Below are 27,930 nucleotides of genomic sequence, written 5' to 3'. Positions count from 1 at the left end.
AATATGCATCACTCCATTTGCCAGTCTAAAACATTCCATTTTATAGGTATGGAGGAGGGAAGAGGAAAAAGTAATGGCCAGTTCCTTTCTTCCTTGTTACTGGTCAGATTCTTAGCAGTTGCCTCTTCTTGGATTTCTTCCACAAAGAAATTATTTTTCTACTTGTTAATTACCAAGCTGATAGTAGACATTTCACTCATAAAAAAACCACCACACTTGTGTTTAAATAACTTTTTCTTTAGCTATTTGTTCAAGGGCTATGTGAGCTCTAAACTGTAATCGGGCTTCCATGGAATAGTCTTTGTAATTTTTTATGTTTTCTAGGGTTTTTGTTGCACTGGCATAATCTCCTTTTAGATAGTATAGAATTCCCAGTTCATAGTAAGAATACGGCACCAAATAGTGGTCATATTTTAACAATTTCTCCTTTTGAATGACATGACTAAAGTAGTACTCAGCCATTGAATATTTCCCTAAGTATTTCAGACACAGACCTTTCAGTAAATTTAATAAACTTATGTCATCTATGACATACTCTTTATTTGGAGTTTCTTGTAAAAGTTCTTCTCCTTTGTCAATGATTGATAGCCAGGTTGAAATAAGCTCTAGCTTTTTGCTTATGACTCGGAAACCACTCCAGGCATACATAAGTTCCAGAATGGGCTGTGCTGTAAACCAGCCTGCAGTTGTCCCATAGCGCTGACCCTTCTCAGCAACAAACTTTTCTATCGGCACAGAAGTTCCTAAAATTCTGATTCTCAGGCTATCCACGCTTAGGAAGAGAGAGCTCATGTCCTCACTTACTGATTTCGCAAAATCAGGAGGAAGCACGGCTAGTAGAGAAGCTTTCGTGAAAGAATATACTGACTTGGACCACCTGCTGTTTTGAACCAGCACATGGGCATAGTGGTAAGCCTGCTTCCATTCCAGCAGAAAAATGTGGCACCACATGAGTTCCCAGTAACAGAGGTGATGAAGCTGATTCCATTCATTCTGAATAAAAATGCACTCTTCTAATGTTAACTGGGCATGTTTAAAATATCCTTTCAGCATACTAAAACGTGCATGAAAAAATTTAAGTATGACACAGTTTGGAAATTTCTGAAGGGAGATTAGGAAGAGATTCTCCACAGCAGAATTATGGTTCCTTTCAACACTAAAAGCTATGGAGAGATAATTGTAATAGAACAGTAGAATCAAAACACTAAAGATATTATTTATATGGGATTCAGATGCACTCTCATTAAGCAAAGTCAAGCCTACCTCTCTATCGCCAGAATATCCAACAACATTGAGCAGTTTAAGTGTCCTTGGTGGCACAAGTGATAATAACAAGTTGAATACTCCAAGTCCAAATTTTATGCCTCCAACCAGGTGTCTGTAGGTTTTGCTTTGGTAATCAGGTATCTGTGTTAACACTTGCTGACAGTCTTTATATATTTGGTAACTTAACCCAATGTTGATCCCGCTTTTAAGAAAACTAAGCATACTGTCATCTTGTATAAACATTACAGTGGATTTCAAGATCAAACACTCAGCATAGCAGACTTCTGCATGCAATTCCTCTTCTTTAATAGCCTTTATTCCCTGCCTGCTAACTAGACGAGAAAAATTTATCATCCTAGATTTTCTTCGGAAATTGTTACAGACTCTCAAAGCTTCCTTTGTGGCAGTCATCCCAATCTCTATATCCTGTGGATCAAAAGTCAAGAAGGCCTTGACAACCATAAGGATGCTATAGATTACAGCATGGTATATGCTGTTTTTTGACCATGGATAAATGAGATGTATGGCATCAGAGAATCTGTTATTTAGAAATAAATACAATCCCGTTGTGCATTCTTCCAAGGAAGATACTAAATCCATTGTTGCTGCTGCAGGGATAATTTCATAGGCATCTTCAAACTTGTCCTCCTCCTTATTTACTACCTTACTAAATGATGTAAACCCGTGCTCCATATCGTCTCTCTTATTCAGAGTAAGCGACATATTCGTTTCCCTACTTTAGAGATGTGAAGTATCTGAAGTAGAGAGGTGTGGCCTCAGTGAGGGTAGTTCCTGATCTCCTAATGGGGTCACTTCTTCCACGGCCTGAAGTCTTGCTGTTATAATGGAGGCAGACTTAGAGCTGTGAGGTTCAGTATCAAGATATTCTCATCTATGTCAGACAAAGGGGGGAAAAAAAGATAATTTTATTTACCTAGAAGATGAATTTCTGAAAAGTTAAAATCATGTGGAACATACTAAAGAAAATACGCTCTTTTAGAACACTGTGAAGCAAATCCTTTGTAAACCAAAGAGGTCCTTTGGGAACCATCCCTCCAATCTATCATTTTCATAAGATCATTCTTTTGTTTATTTGTGTTGCAGAAATGTACAATGATTGCTGAACAAAGATAATGAATTCTCTGTAGGAAGACCTTGGGGGCAAGAATCTGGCTGGAAAGAGAAATATATTTGAATATGTTTCTAGTTAAGACTAGAGGAAAGGGTAAGTTGTCCAGACCAAAGAATACAGATTATGAGAATTAAAAACCCAACACCTGTTATTCTTAGTACCACTGCTGTACTTGCATATATTTTCACAGAAAACTAGGTCTTGATAAAATATTATGGTTAGTTATAGAAGGTTTTGGAATGGAAAGTGCTGTGTAAATTAGAAAGATTTCCTTGCATTGTTGCAATTAGGAAAAAAACTCAAATGCAACAGTTTTTATCACAACATTATTATAAAATCTTGGTAGGAAGGTGGGGTGGATGTGGGCACAATGGAAAACCAATTCCAAACAACAAGTTATTTAATATATTCATAATAATACAATACGTCCAATTAATCTATTCTTAAAAATAGAAACTGCCAAAAAAAAAGAAACTGCAAGCAAAATGCTTCAATAGTAATTTTCACAATGTTTTACAACAATTAGAAACATAGGTTAAAATGTACTTCAATTTTGTGTTTTTATATGTTAAATGACAGGAGGGGAAAATGAAACAGAGGAGAATAATCAAAGGAAAAGAAAGAGAAAAGCAGAAGGGATACAGATTTTTATAAAGTGGGAAGAGAAAATAGGGAAAATATGTTATATATTAAAAAAATAAATAAAGGGAGATAACAGCCTCAAAGATACTATTCTACTTAAATTGCTTGTTTTTAAACCTTAAGGTTTAGTTATGCTTCAGTATTAGCAACTATTATCATAATTCATTGTAAAGCTAAGTTAATTACACATTTATCTAAAAGGCTCAGCTCTGAACACATCTTTCATGTCTGTCTTCATCACAGAGTACAGTGCCTGCCTCTTACTCATTAAACTAAATGAATATCATATGACTATGACAGTTTCTGATTTACTAAGATAAATTCAGAATGAAATAATCAATTGCTGTTAAAACTCTAAGAGTCTTCACAGACATAGAGAAGAGACTGTGGTTGCCAAGGAGAAGATGGGAAGTTGGGGGAATGGACTGGAAGTCTGGGGTCTGCACATGTATAGGCTTCCCAAGTGGTACTACTGGTAAAGAAACCAGCTGCCAATGCAGGAGACATAAGAGACTTGGGTTCAATCTCTGGGTCGGGAAGACCCCCTGGAGGAGAGCACAGCAATCCACTCCAGTATTCTTGCCTGGAGAATACCATGGACAGAAGAGACTGATGGGCTACAAGCCATATATACATACATATATATAAACACACACACACACATATATGCTGTGTGCATGCATGCTAAATTGCTTCAGTTGTGTCTGACTCTGTGTGACCCTATGGACAGAATTCCTTTGGTGCATAACAGAAATTAATACAACACTGTAAATACTTCGTTTAAAAACTTTTTTATAAAAAGAAAAAGCTAAACTTGCAGCAACAGAGAGTAGAATGGTGGTTATCAGAGGCTGGGAGATAGGGAAACTGGAGAAATGTATAAACTTGTAACTAGTAGATAAATAAATCCTGGAAATCTACTGCACAGCATAGTGATTATAGTCAACAATATTGTATTATAAACTTCTAAGTGTCTGAGAGACTAGATTTTAATTGTTCTCACCACAAAATAGAAATGATAATTATGTAACATGATAGATGTGTTAGCTAACTCTACAGTGGTAACCATACTGCAATATCCAAATATATCAGATCAACTTACTGTAAACCATAAACTTACACAATGTTTTATGTCAAGAATATATCAATTAAAAATGTATGGTTCTGAAAAAAATCTATAAGAGTCTGAAAATTTTAACAGTGAATACAAATAACTAAAGTTCTTAATATAGTAAGAATTGCCATGAATCAATTAGATAGAAGAAACACTCCAACAGAAAAATCAGCAAAGGACAGAAACAAATTGCCAGTGAGCATAATGTTCAATTTCACTGTAAATCAACAAAATACAAATGAAAAGAAATCCATTAAAAAAACAAACTTTGCAGGTTAAAAATATGATAACATCCAATATTAATGAAAGTAGAGAATCAAATACCCTTGTAGGTTAATTAGGGAGGTGTATAAATGGCTATAACCCTTTTGGAGAGTTATTTGGCAACATGCTTTAAAACTTTTATATTTTTTAATACTCTGACTCTCATTTCATTTATGGAATTATTCTAAAGAAATAGTCAGGGATGTGCATCTATACAAGTTGTATACACTTCAGCATTATTTATAATATGAAAATGAAAATAATCTAAATTTCTTACAACAGAGGATACCCATATAATCAAAATCTATGCAAATAGATTCTATAAGATCTATAAGATTATAGAATATTTAATGACTTGGAAAATTGTTTATGGTGTAATACACTATATTAGTTCTCCAGAGAAACAAATCCAATACCAGATACCTGGCAATAGCATAAACATATAAAGGCCATTATGACAAATCTACAGCTAACATCATACTCCATGGTGACAAGCTGAAAGCATTTACTCAGGAACAAGACAAGGATGCCCAGTCTCACCACTTTTATTCAACATAGTTTTGGAAATCCTAGCCATAGCAATCAGAGAAGAAAAAGAAATAAAAGGAATTCAAATTGGAAAGGAAGAAGTAAAACTGTCACTGTTTACAGATGACATAATACTAGACATAGAAAATCTTAAAGATGCCACCAGAAAATTACCAAAGATCATCAATGAATTCAGTAGAGCTGAAGGATACAAAATTAATATATAGAAATCTGCTGCTTTTCTAAGTAATAATGAACTATCATAAAGAGAAATTTAAAAAAATTCCCATTTACCACTGTACTAAAAAGAACAAAATACCTAGGAATAAATCTACCTAAGAAGGGTATATTTATATCTCTATACTCAGAAACACTGATGAAAGAAATTGAAGACAACACAAACTGATGGAAAGATATACTGTGTTCTTGGATTGGAAGAATTAATACTGCTAAAATGACCACATTACCCAAGGCAATCTATAGATTCAAGTACTATCCCTATCAAAATACTTACGGCATTTTTCACAGAAATAGAACAAAAAAAATTTTTAGAACAAATAATTTTAAAATTTGAATGGAGACACAAAAGACCCCAAATAGCCAAAACAATCTTAAGAAGAACAAACCTGGAAGAATCCACACCCCCAACTTCAGACTATACTACAAAGATACAGTCATCAAAACAGTATAGTACTGTACCTCCCTTGCAGTCCAGTGGTTAAGAATCTGCCTGCCAATACAGGGGACATGCATTTGATCCCTGGTCCAGGAAAACTCCACCAGCTGTGGGGCAACTAAGCCCTTGCACCACAACTACTAAGCCCACACTCTAAAGCCCATGCTCTGCAACAAGAGAAGCCACCGCAATGAAAAGCCCATGCACCACAAACTAGAGAGCAGCCTCTGCTTGCCACAACTACAAAAAGTCCATGTGCTGCAATGAGTGCAGCCAAAAATAAATAAATAAACAAACAATAAAATTTAAAAAGAAAACAGTATGGCACTGTCTCAAAAACAGATACATAGATCAATGGAGAACAGAATAGAGAACACAGAAATAAACCTGTGGGCTTACTGTCAATTAATCTATGACAAAGGAGGAAGAATATACAAAGAAGAAAAAGGCAGTCTCTTCAATAACTGGTGCTGGAAAAACTAGACAGCCACATGTAAAAGAATGAAATTAAAATATTCTCTTACATCATATATAAAAATAAATTGAAAATGGATTAAAGACCTAAATACCTAAATATAAGACCAGATACCATAAAACTCCTAGAAGAAAACATAGGCAGAACACTCTTTGACATAAATTGTAGCAGTATTTTTTTTGAGCTATCTCCAAGAGCAAAGGAAATAAAACCAAAAATAAACAAACGGAACCTAATTAAATGTAAAAGCTTTTGCACAGCATAGGAAATCACTGACAATACTAAAAGACAACTTACTGAATGGCAGAAAATATTTGCAAGTGGTATGACTGATAAGGGGTTAATATCCCACAAATATAAACAGTTCATACAACTCAACATCAAAAACACAACAACAAACAAACTCGAACAACCTAATTTTAAAAATGGACAGAAGATATGAATAGACATTTTTCCAGAGAGGAAATGCGGATGGCCAACACGCACACATGAAAAGATGCTCAACATCATTAGCCATCAGGGAAATGCAAATCAAAACCACATTTGATTTGTCAGAATGGCTATCATCAAAAAGTACATAAATGATAAATGTTGCCGAGGATGTAAAGAAAAGGGAACCCTGTTCAAGTTGGTTGAGTAGAAGGATGTGCACTCATCTTCTCCTCCAAGAGCACCAAAATCACAACTAGCTATTGAACTAGACAGGAGGGTGCTGGAACCCACCAAAAAAAGATACCCTATGTCCAAAGACAAAGAAGAAGCCTCAGTGAGATGATAGGAGGGACACAATCACCACAAAATCAAATTTCAAACCCACCCGGTGAGTGACCCACAAACCAGAGAACAATAGTGCCAAAGAAATTCTCCAACTGTTGTGAAGGTTCTGAACGCCACATCAGCCTTCCCAGCCAAGGGATCCAAAAACGGGACTGGGAATTCCCAAGGAATCTGACCTTGAAGGCCAACAGGATTTGATTATAGGACTTGCACAGGACTGGGGGAAACAGAGACTCCAGGCTTGGAAGCCACAAACAAAATCTTGCCCACACCAAGACCCAGAGGAAAGGAGCAGTGACCTCACAGGAGACTGAACCAAAACTACCTGATAGTGTTGGAGGGTCTCCTGTGGAGCCATGAATTGGCAGGGGCTCATCACAGGGAGGGGGCACTGGTAGCAGCAGTCTGGGAAGGTTCCCCTTGGCGTAAGCCCTCTTGGAGGTGGCCACTAACCCTACCATAGAGCTCCTACACCCCAGGGCTGGGTAGCCTCAGGCCAAAACAACTAACAGGGAGGGAGTGCAACCTAACCCATCAGCAGATAATTTGATTAAAGCTATGTTCAAGCTGGTTTTAGAAAAGGCAGAGGAACCAGAGATCAAATTGCCAACATCCACTAGATCATCAAAAAAGCAAGAGTTCCAGAAAAACATCTATTTCTGCTTTATTGACTATGCCAAAGCCTTTGCCTGTGTGGATCACAATCAACTGTGGAAAATTCTGAAAGAGATAGGAATACCAGACCACCTGGCATCTTGAGAAACCTTTATGCAGGTCAGGAAGCAACAGTTAGAACTGGACATGGAACAACAGACTGGTTCCAAATAGGAAAAGGAGTACATCAAGGCTGTATATTGTCACCCTGCTTATTTAACTTATATGCAGAGTACATCATGAGAAACGCTGGGCTGGACGAAGCACAAGCTGGAATCAAGATTGCCGGGAGAAATATCAATAACCTCAGATATGCAGATGACACCACCCTTATGCCAGAAAGCAAATAAGAACTAAAGAGCCTCTTGATAAAAGTGAAAGTGGAGAGTGAAAAAGTTGGCTTAAAGCTCAACATTCAGAAAACTAAGATCATGGCATCTGGTCCCATCACTTCATGGCAAATACATGGGGAAACAGTGGCTGACTTTATTTTTCTGGGCTCCAAAATCATTGCAGATGGTGACTGCACCCATTAAATTAAATGATGCTTACTCCTTGGAAGGAAAGTTATGACCACCTAGACAGCATATTCAAAAGCAGAGACATTACTTTGTCAACAAAGGTCCGTCTAGCCAAGGCTGTGGTTTTTCCAGTGGTCATGTATGGATGTGAGAGTTGGACTATAAAGAAAGCTGAGCGCCGAAGAATTGATGCTTTTGAACTGTGGTGTTGGAGAAGACTCTTGAGAGTCCCTTGGACTGCAAGGAGATCCAACCAATCTATCCTAAAGCAGATCAGTCCTGGGTGTTCATTGGAAGGATGGATGTTGAAACTGAAACGCTCAATACTTAGGCCACCTGATGCGAAGAGCTGACTCACTGGAAAAAACCCTGATGCTGGGAAAGATTGAGGACAGAAGGAAAAGGGGGCAACAGAGGATGTGATGGTTGGATGGCATCACTGACTCAATGGACATGGGTTTGGGTGGACTCTGGGAGTTGGTGATGGACAGGGAGGCCTGGCATGCTGCAGTTCATGGGGTCGCAAAGAGTTGGACATGACTGAGCGACTGAACTGAACTGAACTGAGGAAGGCCCTGTCCACCACAGCAAGACTCAGTTTTCCCATCAGACCCTACCATCAGGAAGCTTACTCAAGTCTCTTAGCCTCCTCCATCAGAGGGCAGATAAAAAAAGCAAGAAGAACCACAATGCCAAAGCGGCTAGAACAAAAACCACATTACAGGAAGGTAATTGAGATGAAAAAGCAGAAAGTTATGTCCCCCATGAAGGGACAAGACAAAACCCCAGAAAAACAACTAAATGAAGTGGAGATAAGCAACCCTCCAGAAAAAGAATTCAGAATAATGATAGTGAAGATGATCCAGGATTTTGGGAAAACAACAGAGAAGATACAAGAAATGCTTATAAAAGACCTAGAATAACTAAAGACTAAATAAACAGAGATGAATACTATACTAGGAGGAATCAATAGCAGAATAACTGAGGCAGAAGAATGGATAAATGACCTGGAGAACAGAATGGTGGAAATCACTGCCACAGAACCAAACATAGGAAAAAGAATAACAAAAAAAAAAAATGAAGACAGCCTAAGAGACTTCTGGGACAACATTAAGCACACCAACATTCGCATTATAGGAGTTCCAGAAGGAGAAGAGAGTGAAAAAGGACCTGAGAAAATATTTTTATAATAGCTGAAAACTTCCCTCACATGGCAAAGGAAATAGTCAACTAAGTCCAAGAAGCACAGAGAGTCCCAAGCAGGATAAACCCAAGGAGGAACACACTGAAACACATATTAATCAAACTGACAAAAATTAAAGATAAAGATAAAACATTAAAAGCAACAAGGGAAAAACGACAAATAACATACAAGAGAACTCCCATCAGGTTATCAGCTAATTTCTCAACAAACTCTACAAACCAGAAGGGAATGGCACAATGTATTTAAAGTGATGAAAGGGAAGAACCTACAGCCGAGAATACTCTACCCAGCAAGACTTGGCTGGGTAGAGTCTGGCTCTACTCTTTTTGTCTGACTATTCTCCATTCAGATTTGATGGAGAAATCAAAAGCTTTCCAGACAAGCAAAAATTAAGAGAATTCAGCACCACCAAACCAGCTGTATGACAAATGCTAAAGCAGGAAGCACAAGAGAAGAAAAAGACCTACATAAAATAAACCCAATTAAAAGAGTAATAGGATCGTATATATCGATAATTACCTTAAATGTAAATGGATTAAATGCACCAACCAAAAGACATAGACTGGCTGGGTAGATGAAAACATGTGCATGTATGCACTTCCACTTACCATCACTCTGCTTGATGCCCCCCCTCCAAATTGTATATAATTACTTTATATTGTTAGGTTAACCATGCCCCCATTATGGCTTGAAATTATAATCATCCTTTTTGATTGTGAAAGCTGGTAAACATCATTCTATATCACCAAAACTACCATTTAACAGAAAAACCAGTAATCAGTTTTTTAAATCCAGATGCATATCAGAATTATCTTCGAATTTTTTGAAAAATACAAATGCCCACATATTGTTTTTTTTTTCCTCCAAAGCTCCAGATATATTTCTAAAGAGCAGCCATATTTAAAAGCAACTGGACTATATGATGATATTTTACTTTTATCTAGCTTCACTTTTTCTATTACATATTCAGTGCTCCCATTTCATTTAGTTTAAGTTTTCCAATTTCTCCATCTCTTCTTTTCTTTGATGTTATTTCTCAAGCCTTTATCAAGCATAGTAGAAAAATATTTGTATACATATATATATATATAAGTATGTATAACATATATTTTAGAAAACTTATGAGTTTTTGCCTAAAAAATTTATGACATCTTGATTCCACTTGTTTGACTTAGTATGAATAGAATGATAAATTCTAATTTAAAAAATGGATATGCAACAAGCAACAAAAGTTTAGTGTATAGCACAGGAAACTATAGTCAATATCTTATAATAACCTATAATGGAAAATAATTTGAAAAATATTGTATGTGTATATGTACAACTGAATCATCTCGCTGTGCACCTGAAACATTGTAAGTTAACTATATTCAATAAAATATATATATTAAGAAAAAAAAAGAAAAGGGAACCCGGGTGGGAATGTAAATTAGTGCAGCCACTATGGAAAACAGCCTGGAGGTTTCCCAAAAAAAATAAAAATAGAACTACCATATGATCCAGCAATTCCACTCCTGGGTATACACTAGAAAAAACCAAAAGTACTAATTCAAAAAGATATATGCACCCCGATTTTCAAAGCAGCATTATTTACAACTGCCAAGATATAGAAGCAATGTAACTGTCCATCAATAGATGAATGGATAAAGAAGATGTGATATATATGTATGTATATATAGGCTTCCTTGATGGCTCAGATGGTAAAGAATCTGCCTACAATGTAGGAGACCTGGGTTTGATCCCTGGGTAGGAAAGATTCCTTGGAGTAGGAAATGGCAACCCACTCCAGTATTCTTGCCTAGAAAATTCCATGGACAGAGAAACCTGGTGGGCTACACTCCATGGGGTCACAAAAAGTTGAACACAAATGAGCAAATGAGTATGCACACATATGTATATACATATATTTATACACACTGGAATACTGCTGCTGCTGCTGCTAAGTCGCTTCAGTCGTGTCCGACTCTGTGTGACCCCATAGACAGCGGCCCACCAGGCTCCCCCGTCCCTGGGATTCTCCAGGCAAGAACACTGGAGTGGGTTGCTATTTCCTTCTCCAATGCATGAAAGTGAAAAGTGAAAGTGAAGTCGCTCAGTCGTGTCCGACTCTTCGAGACCCCATGGTCTGCAGCCTACCAGGCTCTCCGTCCATGGGATATTCCAGGCAAGAGTACTGGAGTGGGGTGCCACTGCCTTCTCCAGTTGGAATACTACTAGCCATAAAAAGAATGAAATTTTGCATCTGCAGCAACATGGATGGACTTGGAGGGCATAATGCCAAGTGAAACGTCAGATATGGCAAGACAAATACTGTATGTTATCACTTAAATGTGGACTCTAAAAAATATAACAAACTAGTGAATATAACAAACAAGAAGCAGATTCATAGATAGTGAGAACAAACTAGTGGTTACCAGTGAAGAGAGAAAAGGCAGGGGGGCATTATAGGAGTAGGAGATTAAGAGGTATAAACTATAGGGTATAAAATAAACTACAAGGATGTTCTGTACAACATGGGAAATATACAATACAGTTTTACAATAACTATAAATGAAGCTTAACCTTTAAAAATTGTGAATCACTACATTGTATACCTTTTCCCTATATAATATTGTATATCAATTATACTTCAATTTAAAAATGGATTTAAAAAAAGAGCTATTCTAGAATATAGTAGTTTTTATTGTTGTTGTTGCTTTAAATACCAACAGTGTCCCACAGTAAAATGGTAGTAATCTGCAGGTTTCACAAGCAGATTTTTATAACGTAAAATAAATGTTTCACTACAACTCTCAAAGAGTTGAGAAAAAGCCAAAACAAGTTACTTCTAGGAAGGCAGTGCGGTGCAAAAGAAATCTCTATGGACTGAGAATCAGAGGTTCAGATTTGGAACCTAAATATCTATCTATGCAATGTTAGATAATGCAATGTGAAAGTCTCTCAGTCGTGTCCAACTCTTTGCGACCCCGTGGAATATACAGTCCATGGAATTCTCCAGGCCAGAATACTGGAATGGGTAAGCCTTTCCCTTCTCCAGGGAATCTTCCCAACCCAGGGATCAAACCCAGGTCTCCCACATTGCAGGAGGATTCTTTACCAGCTGAGCCACAGGGGAAATGCTTTGTAAATATTAAATGAGCAACAAACATGTGAAATAGTTTCTTAGTAGAATTAATTAATTCCAGAAATACTGAGAATGTAGTGCTGTACAGGCCAGGCACAATGCCAGACAATAGGAATGCATCAGAGAGTAAAACAAAGTCCCTGCCCTTGAGGATCTCACACTGTGATAAACTCACATAGAGTAAATCAAGAGGTTAGAGGCGAGAGGGAAGATAAAGTTGAGTAAATTCAGCAGAGATTGTGGGAGAAGGGCACATTATAACGTTGAAGCACTATTACAAAAGTATTATATTTGTTTATAAAAACACAAAACCTGCAAACAATACAGAAGACCTCACTGTACAGTTAAATGATGAAGGCCCTTTTCTATCTTCAACCAAATTTCACTTCCCAGAGGCAACCACAGTTAACAGTGTGGGAGGTTACATACTAACACAAGATTCTCCCTAGATTAACTATCCTGTTTAATTCCTCCATTACGACTTCCACTTAAAATATTTATATTTATTTGTATTTAGATTACATTCAATTTTTTACTAGAAGCAATTCAGTCGTAACAGAAAAAAAATTTAAATAACCAAAACCATGGAAACTACATTCATGATACCACGCACCCACAGACAGCATCATTAAAACCCATGTTTTCTTTTGCAAAATCTTAAACCTAGAATGACAAGTAGAGCCACATGTTCCAATTAACACAACTACTAAACAGTGATTCTCAGATCAAACTTGGAACTCCTTTGTCTCCAAGCCTCTTAATTTAAAAAGAAAAATTATAGGACATTGTAAAATGCAGAAAAATAAAACAAGAAAACTTAAATTACTTTATTAATATAATTTATTTTTACAAAACCAGAATTATTCTGTGCATGCATATCATTTTGAAATCTGCTTTCTTACTTAATTACATAATATTAACATTTTTCTGACATTGAAGAATTCTACAATGTGGTTCTTAATGGTCATAATTCAGTTCATTTCAGTTCAGTCGCTCAGTCGTGTCCGACTCTTTGCGACCCCATGAATCGCAGCACGCCAGGCCTCCCTGTCCATGATCATAATATATGTAACCAATTTATGTGCCATAGCATTTAATCACCCCTTCATGATCACAGCCTTGTTGTGGTGAACTGGTTAGCATAACTCAATGAAGTTATGAGCCATGGCATACAGGGCCACCCAAGATGGACACGTCACAGTAGAGAGTTCTGACAAAACGTGGCCCACTGGAGGAGGGAATGGCAAACCACTCCAGTATTCTTGCCACTAAAACCCCATGAACAGTATGATAAGGTAGAAAGATATGACACCAAAAGATGAGCCCCCAGATTGGAAGGTGTTCCATACGCTACTAGGGAAGAGCGGAGGGCAATTACTAATAGCTTCAGAAAGAATGAAGCAACTGGGCCAAAGTGGATATGCTGCTCAGTTGTGGATGTGTCTGGTAGTGAAAGTAAAGTACAATGCTGTCAAGAACAATACCGCACACGAACCTGGAATGTTAGGTCTATGAATCAAGGTATATTGGACATGGTCAAGCAGGAGATGGCAAGAGTGAAATATTGACATCTTAGGAATCAGTGACCTAAAATGGATGGGAATGGGAGAATTTAATACAGATGACCATTGTATCCATTACTGTGAGCAAGAATCCCTTAGAAGAAATGGAGTAGCCCTCGTAGTCAACAAGAGTCTGAAATGCAGTACCTAGGTGCAATCTCAAAAATGACAGAATGATCTCTGTTCATTTCCAAGGCAAACCATCAATATCACAGTAATCCAAGTCTATGCCCCAACCACTAACGACGAAAAAACTGAAGTTGAACAGAGAAGCTGTTGCAATGAGAAGCCCGCACACTCAAACTAGAGAGTAGACCTCACTCATGGCAACTAGAGAAAGTCCTTGCACAGTGACAAAGACCTAGCACAGCCAATAAAAACAAAACAAAACAAAACAAAAAACCCAGAAAGATTGCCAGGAGAAATATCAACAACCTCAGATATACAAATGACACCACTCTAATGGCAGCAGGTGAAAAGGAACTAAAGAATATCTTGATGAAGATGATAGAGGAGAGTGAAAAAGCTGACCTAAAACTCAACATTAAGAAAATTAAGATCATGGAATCCACTCATATCAACTTCATAACAAACAGATGGGGGAAAAGTGGAAGCAGTGACAGATTTTATTTTCTTGGGCTCCAAAATCACTGCAGACAGTGATGGTGGCCATGAAATTAAGACACTTGCTCCTTGGAAGAAAAGCCATGATAAATCTAGACAGTGTATTAAAAAATCAAAGACATCACTTTGCTGACAAAGGTGCATCCAGTCAAAGTTATGGTTTTTCCAGCAGTCATGTACGGATGTGAGATCTGGACCATAAAGACGGATGAGCGCTGAAGAATTGATGCTTTCAAACTGTGGTACTGGAGAAGACCCTTGAGAGTCCCTTGGACTGCAAGATTAAAGCAGTCAATCCTAAAGGAAATCAATCCTGAATATTCACTAGAAAGACTGATGCTAAAGCTGAAGCTCCAATATTTTGGCCATGTGATGCAAAGAGCTGACACACTGGCAGAGATCCAGATGCTGGGAAAGAACTGAAGGCAAAAGAAGTGGGCAACAAAGGATGAGATGGTTAGACAGCATCACCAACTCAATGAACACGAATCTGAGCACACTCTGGGAGATGGTGAAGGACAGGGAAGCCTGCTGTCCTTGGGGTCACAAAGAGTCAGACAAGACTTAGCAACTGAACAACAACATTTAACCAATGCTTTATGTTTGATTTTCAAATTACTTGCAACTTTTGAAAAGATAATATCTTACCAACATTTTTCCAGATAAATCTTTATGTGCATCTATGGTTAATTCCAGGAAGTAAGATTACTAGTCCAAAATATACATGTAACTTAATTATTTTAAAACATATTGCCAAATTGACCTCCTCAAATGTATTATTTCGCATTCCCATTAGTGTGTTTAAGTGGCAATTTCGCTGCACTCCTTATAGAAATAGCATGCTGTTTTAAATTGCATTTTTATTAAGGACAGACATTTTCCCTGCTTTTACTTTGATTTCTTACTGTCTGATTTTTTCTCTATTTTTTATTGGGTCAAGTCATGCTTTGTTCTTTACTAGAGATTCTGGATCCTTGAATTTGGAGAACTAGATAGGTCTGAAAAAATTGGGGGACAGAGAGGACACACTTTTTCTATCAAGAAAACACATGAGATTTTTTTTTAAGTTCTTAGCATTCTTTCACTTTAAAAAATGATGGGAGGAATATTTCAACAGAAAAAAATAGACATAATAAATAAAGGATGGTTTTCCCCAAGAAAGAGTGGTTGGCAATAATTTATATTTTTCTGAGACTGAAGACATTCTCATTCAAGCTCAGACAGACGGACCGTCTTTGTAGTAGGATTTGGGAACCACTGCACTCATCACGCTGCAATTCTAGGTTTAGTCTCATTTGAAAAATGAGGTGGTTAGACTAGTGATCTGGTAGAGAAGTCCTCTTACCTCTGAATTTCAAGGCATTTCTTTCATATACAATCTTACTTTAATTATCTATTTGAGAGTTACACCATATGCATCCATTTGCCATTAGCTTTGAAATAGATTTTATCCATTTTTAAAAGTTTTTAAAAATTTATTTCACTGCACCAAATACAGCATGCAGGATCTTTTAGTTGTGGCATTCGAACACTAAACTGAGGCAAGTGGGATCTAGTTCCCTGACCAGGGATCCAACTGGGCCCCCTGCAATGGGAACGAGGAGTCTTAGCCACTGGAACAACAGGGAAGTCCCTAAAATCTTTTTTTTAATGTTTCATTTTATGTTTTTGACTGTGCTGCTTGCAGGATCTTGGTCCCCCAATCAGAGATCGAACCCAGCAGTGGAAGAGAAAGTTCTAACCACAGGACCACCAGATAACTCCCTGCTGCTGCTGCTGCTGCTGCTAAGTCACTTCAGTCGTGTCCAACTCTGTGCGACCCCATAGACGGCAGCCCACCAGGCTTCTCCGTCCATGGGATTCTTCAGGCAAGAACACTGGAGTGGGTTGCCATTTCCTTCTCCAATTCATGAAAGTGGAAAGTGAAAGTGAAGTCACTCAGTCGTGTCCGACTCTTAGCAACCCCATGGACTGCAGCCCACCAGGCTCCTCCATCCATGGGATTTTCCAGGCAACAGTACTGGAGTGGGGTGCCCTTGCCTTCTCCCGATAACTCCCTAATCTCATAGAAATTAGCCTTCCAAGGCTACATTTGGTAATAAAAGTGACAATTTCCACATTGCTCACAAACACCTATCTCCCCATTCCACAGGCAAATACCTTTGTATAGAACCTTTAAGAATGTTTCAGGGTGTGATTTTGGGATTCCTGGGGATTTACTTTTCATGAAAAACCTTTCGAATTTTTGCATGTTATATGTGTCAGATGATTTTTCTCTATGTGCATTCAGTCAAAGAAGAAAAGTGACAACTGCTCTTCCTGCAGTCATTGGGTGAAGAAAGACAACTTAGGAGTGGCCACTGAAGGATGGTCACCACATGTTTCAGAGTTTTGTCCCTGGCTTTGTGGAAATTTCAATTTTGTCCAAGTGCCCAGATCATATTAAATTTTTAGATAGTGCTAAGTGTTAAACTCTAAGTTGCTGCTGCTGCTAAGTCACTTCAGTCGTGTCCAACTCTGTGCGACCCCATAGACGGAAGCCCACCAGGCTCCCCCGTCCCTAGAATTCTCCAGGCAAGAACACTGGAGTGGGTTGCCATTTCCTTCTCCAATGCATGAAAGTGAAAAGTGAAACTGAAGTCGCTCAGTCGTGTCCAAGTCTAAGCTAGTCTAGCTCTAATTACGACATTAAGCTGATCGAGTCACTTTCATTAATAGTCTTTCTTAAAGAAGGAACAACACAAGTGATTGGTTTAGGGCTTGATGACAGTTAATAGTTTCACACTTTTTAACACAAGAGGCATTCCTCAGAAAGCCTCATTCTTCCTGGATTGCTCCAAATGCCTAAACCATCCATTTAGGTAGTATTTGTATCAGTGGGGCACTCTTGAATCACAACTTCCCTGTTCCGGATTTATTCCTTCAGTTCAGTTCAGTCAGTCAGTCGTGTCTGACTCTTTGCGACCCCATGAATTGCAGCACACCAGGCCTCCCTGTCCATCACCAACTCCCGGAGTTCACTCAAACTCATGTCCATCGAGTTGGTGATGCCATCCAGCCATCTCATCCTCTGTTGTCCCCTTCTCCTCCTGCCCCCAATCCCTCCCAGCATCAGAGTCTTTTCCAATGAGTCAACTCTTCGCATGAGGTGGCCAAAGTATTAGAGTTTCAGCTTTAGCATCAGTCCTTCCAAAGAAATCCCAGGGCTGATCTCCTTCAGAATGGACTGGTTGGATCTCCTTGCAGTCCAAGGGACTCTCAAGAGTCTTCTCCAACACCACAGTTCAAAAGCATCAATTCTTTGGCACTCAGCCTTCTTCACAGTCCATCTCTCACACCCATACATGACCACTGGAAAAACCATAGCCTTGACTAGATGGACCTTTGTTGGCAAAGTGATATCTCTGCTTTTGAATATGCTATCTAGGTTGGTCATAACTTTCCTTCCAAAGAGTGTCTTTTAATTTCATGGGTGCAATCACCATCTGCAGTGATTTTGGAGCCCAGAAAAATAAAGTCAGACACTGTTTCCACTGTTTCCCCATCTATTTCCCATGAAGTAATAGGACCAGATGCCATGATCTTAGTTTTCTGAACGTTGAGCTTTAAGCCAACTTTTTCACTCTCCTCTTCCACTTTCATCAAGAGGCTCTTTAGTTCTTTGCTTTCTGCCATAAGGGTGGTGTCATCTGCATATTTGAGGTTATTGATATTTCTCCCGGCAATCTTGATTCCAGCTTGTGCTTCCTCCAGCCCAGCGTTTCTCATGATGTACTCTGCATATAAGTTAAATAAACAGGGTGACAATATACAGCCTTGACGTACTCCTTTCCCTATTTGGAACCAGTCTGTTGTCCCATGTCCAGTTCTAACTGTTGCTTCCTGATCTGCATACAGATTTCTCAAGAGGCAGGTCAGGTGGTCTGGTATTCCCATCTCTTTCAGAATTTTCCACAGTTGATTGTGATCCACACAGTCAAAGGCTTTGGCATAGTCAATAAAGCAGAAATAGATGTTTTTCTGGAACTCTCTTCCTTTTTCGATGATCCAGTGGATGTTGGCAATTTGATCTCTGGTTCCTCTGCCTTTTCTAAAACCAGCTTGAACATCAGGAAGTTCACGGTTCACGTATTGCTGAAGCCTGGCTGTTCTGTTGTTCTCCTCTCCCTCCTATGTACTTCAGTACTAACTGCAGTCTAGTACTTAGCTAATGTACAGTATGAAAGACTTATAAATCTGCCTCTAATAATTGTTTCTTCCCAGAATTTTAAGATATTCCAGAAGGAATAGCCGAGTATGAAATGTTGAGAAAAGGAAGTTGTGATTGAACACAGTTGTTTGGATTCATCTCAGGACAGATATACACAGAACATACATAAATATATTGGAGGTCCAGTGGTTAGGACTTTGCATTTTCACTGTTGAGGGCCCAGGTTCAATCCCTGGTGGGGGAACTAACATCCTGAAAGCCTTGGCAGGGGGTGGGGGGGGGTGGGCGGAACCACTGTTGGTAACACTATTCTAAAATAAAGATTATCTCTTACTAAAAAGTAATACATGTAGCAAAAGGTCTAAAATTGTTTTTCTTGTTTTAAAGTTTTCACATTCAAGTAAAATGATGACAATGACTTAAAAGTGAAACTAAACATAAAGTTAGATAAAAGGTGAATACTTCTTTTTTTCTGGTTAATTCCTTTGTTTTGCTTCATTTTATTATAGGCAGTCAACATTAAATCCTCTTTTCGTATTTCCTTCCATTAGAAAAGGTGAATATTTCTCTAATGTTTCTCTGGAAACACTGAATCTAAGGAATGTAGATATATTTTGAAAGCTGCAGCTTTCAAAAGAATTACCCCTCCCTTCATAAACTAATAATATTAATACTTAACAACAGAAACTTAAGATTTTAAAAAGTCATATAGGAAATATTAGAATATTTGTTGAATTGAATTAACGTTTACATTCAAATTGAAACTGGGAATTTGACCTTAAATTAATACAGAATTCTAGAGGGAAGAAATTTATGTGAAACTGATTTAAAAACAATCAGTAGAAATAAAAGAACTGTACAAAAAAATCTCCCTGATTGGACTGACATTTAGTTGAAAAGAATTGTTTTTAAAGAAGAAAGTTTTCAATATAACAGGGTACAAAAGTAGTACTCAGGACTGTTATTTTTTCATGGCCATGAGGTTAGCAAAGCCTAGCCTAGAATTGTCCCTCCTCTAATGAGAGACTTAGTTACAGAATCAGACAAGCCAGTCCAGGTTTACCCCTTTCCCTTTAATGTGCTTGAAATCAGTTTGTTGTAAGTTGGGCAGTTGCTTCTTTTCATACTGTTTACACTGTTATTTGCTCAAAAATTCTTTTGTACAGTAGACTTTGTATTCAAAGCCCCCAAAATATTTATTGAAGTCTATGAGAAACTATGCAGTAGAATAAGCACTATCTTTTTAAAATTACCTATGCTTTGTACCTATGCTCTTTCTATTTAAAGTATATATAAATGAGTATGTAAAGGATCGGTATTGTTAATACTTTTAAGAAGAACTCTGTTAAGCAGATAACAACAAAAAAATAAGGGCGAACAAACATAACAAACGATGAAACTTCTATTTTCTCACTAAAGATTTTCTTGAGGTAGACCAATTCCTTCCATAATTTGAAAAGTTATGGAAATAATGTAAATTCTTAGCATTACTGTGAGAGAATTCATTTTTTATTTACCTGAATACATGTTAATTTAACTAAGTCCCCTTTCTCCTGTACTGTGTATCCCACATCTATACATACCAAGTGAAGTTACAGCAGATGAAAAAAAAAAAAATAGAAATACCTAAGAATTTCCTCTTGTTTCGTGGAACATTTCCAACTCATGTATTCCAAGTATTCACAGTGCAATGCCTTTTTTTAAATATATGGTAAAAAAGTGAAATTTGTATTTATAGAGCTGGTGTCTGGCAAATACACTGTATAAAATTGAAACTGCATTTTTAAGCGATTCTAATAAAGAAAAGATTTTCATTTATTTGATATATAGAATGACTGAGCAGCAAGGCTGCTTACTCAGAGACGACTTAAGGAACTCCCCATCCTCAGGATACAGTATTAGTGGATGAGATGTGGTACTACAGTGCAAAGCAGAAAGCACTAGAAAGGAGGCACAGATATCACTTTGTGCGTCAAATGCAAATGATTTCAGAATCGCCACTACCACAAATGATTTAAGGATTTAGGGTTATGTCGCGATTTCAGTAAAAGGAGGTGGGTGGGGGGACCCTCTACTTCTTTGTCCCCTGACTCCGAGAACTCGGACCGTGTTGGGGAAAACTGGTGGCCGGTTCGAAAGAGGCAGAAGGGTCGGTTCAGGGCTGGCCGTCCCTTGGGGGGCGTCACCCCTTTTGAGGCCCATGGTGGTTTTGAGGACCACTACTCAGAATGTCGGGATTTAGGGGGTTCTCACCCTGGCCCAAGCTTTCGATTACCTCTGACGAGCCCCAGAGATCAATTAGTAGCAGTCGAGGTCAGGTCCCCCAGCAGAAAGGAGGCGACAGCAGCAACATCAGCGGTTAAATCTTAAAGCCTTTCATGAGGCCTGCCGAGTGCACCTGAAGGAAGATTACCACAGCTAAGGGTCCCTAGATGCGAGGGTGGGTAACTGAAGGCCGGGGGCGGGGAGGAGACCGAGGGAAGGAAAATTAGGAGGACACAGGGAAAGGGGGGAGGGGAGGGGGCGGGACAACGTGGGGAAGGGCCAAGGGTTTACAGACTGGTTCGCCGCGTTGCCATGGAAACGTATCCCTCCGCCCTGGATTCGCGTTTCCACCCCATCAGTTCCCTCCGCACCGCTTCTCTGCTGTTTCCGCCCAGCTCCTTTGTGCCGCGCAGAACGTCGTGATGACGCATGCGCAACGAAACCCAGCCGCCGCATATATAAGCGCGAACCCAGGCGCTTCCTCGTAGTGCCGCTGGGACCGTTGGCGAGTGAGGCGGTTTGGTTGGTTTTGTGTTGATCGTTCTCTGGGCGCTGCGAGCTGAAAGAGCCCAGCTCGCAGGCCAGTCATCATGTCGCGCTACGGGCGGTACGGAGGAGGTAAGAGGCTGGGGGCCAGTAAGGGAGGTTGCTGTAGGTGTAGTGAGTATTTAGAGGTCGTGAGGTTGGCTCGGCGGTTGGGAGACGGTTATTCCGCGTGCGTAATGGCGGCTTCGGCGCACACCATACGAAGCTGGAGGCGGCGGCGGCGGGGTATCGCGGGAGGACAGCGGGTGGCTGAGGTAGGCCTCTGGCGGGTATCTTTCAGTTCTTGGGCATCTTAGTCTCCCGCCCTGCTCGAGCCAGGCCCTCGATTACTGTTTTGTTGTTGCCCTTCTTCGAGCCGCCCGCCTGCCCGCCCGTCCCCCCCCCCACCCCCCGCCCTCGGCTGCCATTTTGCGCACATTGACGACCATGGTGGCGCATTTCTTTGGCGCTTTCCCGCCACTTTAGCTGACAGATGTGGTCGCAGCCGTAAAAGAAAGGATGAATTTAAGACTTAGAAAACTGGCAGTTTCGAGCTGCGCATTCTTGTCAAACGGTCTGATTGCTGAGTGGGAATGGAAGCGTGATTTTTAAGTCTGGCGGCTGGTTTTCCTCTTTTGGCTTTTTTGAGCACGGTTTATCGTTTCTGAGGCGGGGAGCTGGAGTCACGGGCGAGCTTGCGCTTGGGGCGCTTGCTGCAGAGTACTGGAGTCGGCGCAGCCCCGCTCCCGGTCCGCCTTCCGCTGGGGCCCGCTCACCGAGGACGCCGCTGCCGCCGCCGGCCCGCGCGTTCTCGGTGTGCCTGGGGCTGCCGGGACTCGGGGGCGGGACCGGGGCGGAGTCCGCCCCATGCCTCGGAGTATCCTACCACGCTGCTGTGCTCGTATTTGGAGGTTTCCCGCGGGCCCCCCGCCTCCATTGAATGTTAAGAACTTGGTCGTACGCTTTAGCTTTTCAGAAATGTACGAACTTCATTGGTTTTAAGACTAAAATTAGCCCTTGAGAGAGTATTAAATATGTTTTGCACTGTTAAAGATGAATTTAAGCAAAGAATTCAAACTTGGGCCAGATTATTTGCATAACGTGCGCTCTTTTCTTTGCGTTTTTTAAACAGAAACCAAGGTGTATGTTGGTAACCTGGGAACTGGTGCTGGCAAAGGAGAGTTAGAAAGGGCTTTCAGTTATTATGGGCCTTTGAGAACTGTGTGGATTGCCAGAAATCCTCCAGGATTTGCCTTTGTGGAATTTGAAGACCCTAGAGATGCAGAAGATGCAGTTCGAGGCCTGGATGGAAAGTAAGTGAGAACTTGGTGAGAATGTTCCTGTGCCAGGCTTGAATTCTGTAGTCTGGAGGAGTTTTTAAACAATTAGCTGATCACTTTATGAAGACAGGAACTGAAAGCAAAAGTGACGTTTGAAGGACTTATAAAGATATAGCTGGAGCTTCTGAGGGCAAAGAGAGTGAAAGGTTCTAAATATAGAGCTCACTTTTTTTTTTTTTTCAGCGTTACAGTTTTTTTGTTGTTTTTTGTAGGGTTATTTGTGGTTCCCGAGTGAGAGTTGAACTATCAACAGGCATGCCTCGGAGATCTCGATTTGATAGACCACCTGCCCGACGTCCCTTTGATCCCAATGATAGATGCTATGAGTGTGGCGAAAAGGGACATTATGCTTATGATTGTCATCGCTATAGCCGCCGAAGAAGAAGCAGGTATTTATTTTAATAAAGGAATGGTTAGTGTACTAGTTAATCAAGTAACTTTTTTATTAGCAAGGCACAAAAGTATTTTTCTGTAAACTTGAATGTTAATTGTTACAGGTGTATTTTACAATTTTTGTTTAATTAAAGAAATGTTAATGTATTAATAATCAACCTGGTCAAAACCTTTCAGGTTTCTTCGTTTGAGTCAGTCGCCTTGATTCAGAATGTCACGAGCCTTATGATATCATGCTGAGGCGCCTTGCAAATCCGACAATTAAGATCCTCCTAGACCTTGAGGTGATCAGCATAAGAGGCCAGATCCCCTCGAGTCATCTACACCTAGCTTCACCTTATTCTTTAAAGGGCAGAAAATTTGAGACGGTGATCGCCGTAACAGTAAATTTGGCTTACAATTGGGGGCCCCTCCGGTTTAGAAAGAGGAACACCAGATTGACCACATTCCCAACTAGAAAAATCTTCTTGCGTCAATCAAGCCTCACCTGGCTCATTTGGCTGTCAGTTTGATCGTCGTGTAGATTGAAGAAAACATCTAGATGCAGCGATCGGCTATAGATACTTCTAGATCGTCTAGATCTACTAGACCATGGGCCAAAGAGGGTCGACCTGCAAACTTGCAAGGTTTATTTTAAATACACATTATAGTGTTTTATATTATGTTAATCTAAAATGTAATTGAGCTTTTAACAAATCTTTTTTTAGGTAGTTTAAAAAAAAAAAAAAACGACAACTAATAGGCCCAGAGTTTATTTCCAAATGAGACACTAAATTTAAATAGTTTTGAGATTTGGTTTCAGCAGAGGCACACAGACTCTAAAAGGAGTTGCCATCTAATATTATGTTTTTTTCTGACTTGAAAAATAGGTCACGGTCTAGATCACATTCGAGATCCAGAGGTAGACGATACTCTCGCTCACGCAGCAGGAGCAGGGGAAGGAGGTGAGAGATCTTGTTTAACTTCAGCTTGTAAGAAGTGGTGAAGTTTAATTGGAATCAAATTGAAATTACTTTGATTTAATGTTTAGGTCAAGGTCAGCATCTCCTCGGCGATCAAGATCTGTGTCTCTTCGTAGATCAAGATCAGCTTCACTCAGACGATCTAGGTCTGGTTCTATAAAAGGATCGAGGTATTTCCAGTATGTAGCACCTTTTTTCCCCCTTATTTGTATTTGGATTGTCCCGTCTTAATGACAGCGGTGGAGTATCTTACGGACCTAATTGAAATGGAATGCTTCAGAAGATATTTGGGAAAAAAGTTGACTGTGAACATGTCCAAATGAAGAAAAGCCCAACTAAAGATTTTAAGGGTGTTACAGAGGTGATAGAGGGAGGTCTAAGGCATAAATCCTCAAATCATTCCAGTGAACACTCTGGGTAAACATGTTGAAAACTTCTGATGTCAGCTTATATCTGTTTAGATCTACTCTCATTTACCCATAAGTCAGTTTATAGACAAATGATAATAGCACTAAAAGATGATAGTTACTTGGTCCCTGATAAAAAGGCCCATTAGAACCAGAAAGAAATTTAGAAGCAAGTTAAAGTTTTTCTTTTTTTGAAGGTTGAGACCATGGAAAATTTAGGGTAATACACACATAGATTGTGGAGAAGGAAATGGCAACCCACTCCAGTACTCGTGCCTGGAAGATCCCATGGAGGAGCCTGGTAGGCTATAGTCTATGGGGTCGAAAAGAGTCGGACACGACTGAGCGACTTCACTCACTCACTCAATCACTCACACATAGATTGAATGTGGCTTGTTTGACCAGATATTTGGTTTAGACCCTGAAACTTGAGAAGTTAAAAATCAAATTAGACCCCTCAGCATTTTTTTGTTTTCAAAGGTTATGGAAATGGATAACATTCTAGATAATGAAAGGAATTGATAATGCTACTCGTGTCAGTGGTAGGGAATGCTACTGAGAATTATTGCTACTCAGTAATAGCATAGTCTTTATAAATTCCAGGTTTGAGAAACTTGGACTCCAGATAAATGCATTTAACTTGGTTACAGGACCTCAAGATGTGTATGTCAGCCTCATTTTTTACAGATTGATGGTCCTGAACCATGATAGTTTGTTGATCCATGAACACAGCTTTACCCAGTCATAGGAGTTTTCACTGAACTTAAAGAAACAAAGTTTCCATTCAGGAGGTTGATATTTTTCTTTTAACACCAGTTTTCTCAAATACCACAAATTTCTCTTGGATACTACACTCTGTTTAAGAATATTGTACATCTGTACAGAAACTCATGATAGATTTTTGAAATGGTAGTTCCAAGTATTTGTCCAGTCTTAGACTGATAGGGCATTTTGGACAGTTTTAGCCCCTTCCTAGCCTACCTTCAAAGGTGCTCAGAAGGTATTTAAGGAAATTATTCCCGTGGACTAATTGGTGTAAATGTGTTTGCTTTTATTAAGATCCCGGTCCAGGTCGAGATCAAGATCCAGGTCTCTTTCACGGCCTAGAAGCAGGTAGAGTAAAAATCTCATTGATGCTCTTTTAGTTACATGGCACCAATATCCAGAGTTCAAAGTGTTTTTGAATTATTGCAATTTGTTAGCTGTGAGCTTAGAAGTAAGCTGAGGAGGAACACAGTTACCTTATTAGTAAACCAAACTTTATAACTTGCTTTGTACGTGGCCTGTTCTGGCTGACTTTCTAGGCAAGGGCATATCAAGCTGTAGTGAAAAGCTGGTGAATTTGGGGTTATGTCATGTCCAAGCTATAATGAAAAGTTGGTGAATTTGGGGTTATATTAAGAGGCCTGTGTTGGATTTGATAGATGTATGGAGAAGCATTCTGGGATCATTGTGCTTAGAGTATGAAAGATTATTTTATGAAGAACAAGTGTTAGAAGATTAACTTTTAGCCAAAAAATTGGTAGGGTTTTTCTTTTCCAGTTTAACTGCAGTGTAGTTTAAGCTCGGGACATTTTGGGGGTTCATTGTATTGTAACTGAAGGGGTTGGATAGTACTTTTCACATAAAAGTAAAACACAACCTTTTCATGTTTTGACAGCCGATCAAAGTCCAGATCTCCATCTCCAAAAAGAAGGTAAGCTAAATAATTTGTTGCCATATCTTAACTGTCAAGTGTGGCCTCTGCAGAATTTTGCTTACTGCCTACTTCCCTGAGCTCTTTGGAGAATTGGTGCTATATGTTAAAATACTAAATAGAGTTTCTTAGATGACCTCCCCCCAAAATCTCCAAAAAGCAAATAGTTATCTTTACCTAAGTTTTGTAAGATTAATTAGTGAAGAGGCTGTTAAACCTAACAGGTTTTTTTTTTTTTTAGTTTTACCCTGACATATATGCGAGAAGAGTTTTGTTAGACACTAATTGGTTCCAAACTTAAATATTTTTTTCTTTTTAGTCGTTCCCCATCAGGAAGTCCGAGAAGAAGTGCAAGTCCTGAAAGAGTGGACTGAAGTGCCCAAGTTCACCTTTTAGGGAAAAGTTATTTTGTTTACATTATTATAAGGGATTCGTGATGTCTGTAAAGTGTAACTTAGGGAGGGTATTTCAACCATCTAATCAAAATGGATCTGGACTATTACTCTGTAAATTTACAGCAGTAAGATAATACAAATTTTTGTTGAATGTATTAACATCCTATGGTCTGAAAATGTGGATTTTTATTTGGCACATTTAAAATAAAATGTTTCTAATTAGATTCTTGATTTGTGTTCAATATTAATACTCCTTAATTTGGTATGCTTCAGGAGTCAACCTTGGTATTAACCATATTCATGCAGACCTACATTTAAAGTTAATGATGTTAAGTCTTAACCATAATTAATAAATATATATATATATACACACACATTTGGAAAATTACTTTTTACCCTTAGAGCTTTGGGTCAGATGGTAAGAATTCAAGTTGGGTCTCCCTAAACAGCATGGATGATGCATCAAGACAAGTCCCTAAGTTCTCTTAGAGCTGATATTCTTAGATGTTATCAATAAGACTAACTTCTTATGTCAGGCCGTAGGGACCACTGACTTGTTAAAAGTGAGCATACCAGGAACTAAGTAAGAAGTAGTTGGACTTGATGCTGGAGAAGCTGGATTTTACAAAAGCCTACTAGAGGTTATCAGGCTGTTAGATGGGGTGGTATCAAATTAGAGCTCTCCATTCTAGAAAGTTATACTCAATGTTCTTTTGTTTTCAAACATTAACCAGTTTTATATCAAAACTTTTGCATGTTAGAGGAATTGTCTCAATTTGGAACAAAACACCTTTATGTAAACCAGCTTTGCAAAATTTTCCAGCCTAGATAATCTCCTCTGTCTCTTCAAATGAATTGCCTTATTCTGAGCAGAGATATTAATTCCCAAGTTAGGTTTCTGATTTTAATTCCCAGATATTAATTCCCAAGTTAGGTTTCTTCAGTTCCTGAAAACCAACATACTTCCATCTTATTTTGCCAGGCTGGTGCAAAGTAAAGATGTCAGAAATGTTAATGAGACTAAAGCAGTTCTGTAAATTCAACCTGTATTTAGCAACCCCTCGCTGTAGTCACTTTTTGGCAGCATCTGATAGACTTCAGAATATTAGCACCAGTAGACATGTTTATTTGGACTTTAAGCATCATAGGGTAGTGACAGTTAATTTTGAGTTTT

The 27,930-nt window shown here is 39.0% G+C and overlaps 2 protein-coding genes across 6 annotated transcripts; one reads left to right on the top strand and one right to left on the bottom strand.

The window, feature by feature from the left end:
• Positions 1-16: 16 nt before the first annotated feature.
• On the bottom strand, positions 17-21,451 carry LOC132342087 (tetratricopeptide repeat protein 39B-like). Of its 3 annotated transcripts, none has more exons than XM_024998750.2 (3): positions 21,330-21,451; positions 21,049-21,171; positions 17-2,158 (listed from the first exon to the last, which is right to left on the bottom strand). In XM_024998750.2, exon 3 carries the CDS (start codon positions 1,987-1,989, stop codon positions 223-225), a length of 1,767 nt encoding a protein of 588 aa, XP_024854518.1. In that variant the 5' UTR covers positions 1,990-2,158; positions 21,049-21,171; positions 21,330-21,451; the 3' UTR covers positions 17-222. The 3 variants fall into 3 exon arrangements, with proteins under 3 accessions (XP_024854518.1, XP_024854520.1, XP_024854517.1); XM_024998752.2 differs by having other exon boundaries at positions 21,027-21,171; positions 21,334-21,451; XM_024998749.2 differs by having other exon boundaries at positions 21,334-21,451.
• A 71-nt stretch (positions 21,452-21,522) lies between these two features.
• Positions 21,523-26,980, top strand: SRSF7 (serine and arginine rich splicing factor 7). Of its 3 annotated transcripts, none has more exons than XM_005212584.5 (8): positions 21,523-21,656; positions 22,696-22,876; positions 23,116-23,292; positions 24,166-24,240; positions 24,327-24,404; positions 25,725-25,778; positions 26,326-26,361; positions 26,681-26,980. In XM_005212584.5, exons 1-8 carry the CDS (start codon positions 21,629-21,631, stop codon positions 26,733-26,735), a joined length of 684 nt encoding a protein of 227 aa, XP_005212641.1. In that variant the 5' UTR covers positions 21,523-21,628; the 3' UTR covers positions 26,736-26,980.
• The last annotated feature ends 950 nt before the right edge of the window (positions 26,981-27,930 follow it).

The sequence above is a fragment of the Bos taurus genome, chromosome 11, assembly GCF_002263795.3.
Source record: "Bos taurus isolate L1 Dominette 01449 registration number 42190680 breed Hereford chromosome 11, ARS-UCD2.0, whole genome shotgun sequence".
NCBI lineage: Eukaryota > Metazoa > Chordata > Mammalia > Artiodactyla > Bovidae > Bos > Bos taurus.
The sequence above is the reverse complement of the archived record's forward strand: the minus strand, read 5'-3'. Positions and strand labels throughout refer to the sequence as shown.

Bases quoted from the DNA above. Each gene is read 5' to 3' on its own strand.
- LOC132342087 (XM_024998750.2), bottom strand. From the start codon at position 1,989: ATGTCGCTTACTCTGAATAAGAGAGACGATATGGAGCACGGGTTTACA.
- SRSF7 (XM_005212583.5), top strand. From the start codon at position 21,629: ATGTCGCGCTACGGGCGGTACGGAGGAG. The intron at 25,779-26,325 runs GTAGAGTAAAAA...ATGTTTTGACAG, and splicing joins CTTTCACGGCCTAGAAGCAG to CCGATCAAAGTCCAGATCTC. The intron at 26,362-26,680 runs GTAAGCTAAATA...TTTTCTTTTTAG, and splicing joins TCTCCATCTCCAAAAAGAAG to TCGTTCCCCATCAGGAAGTC.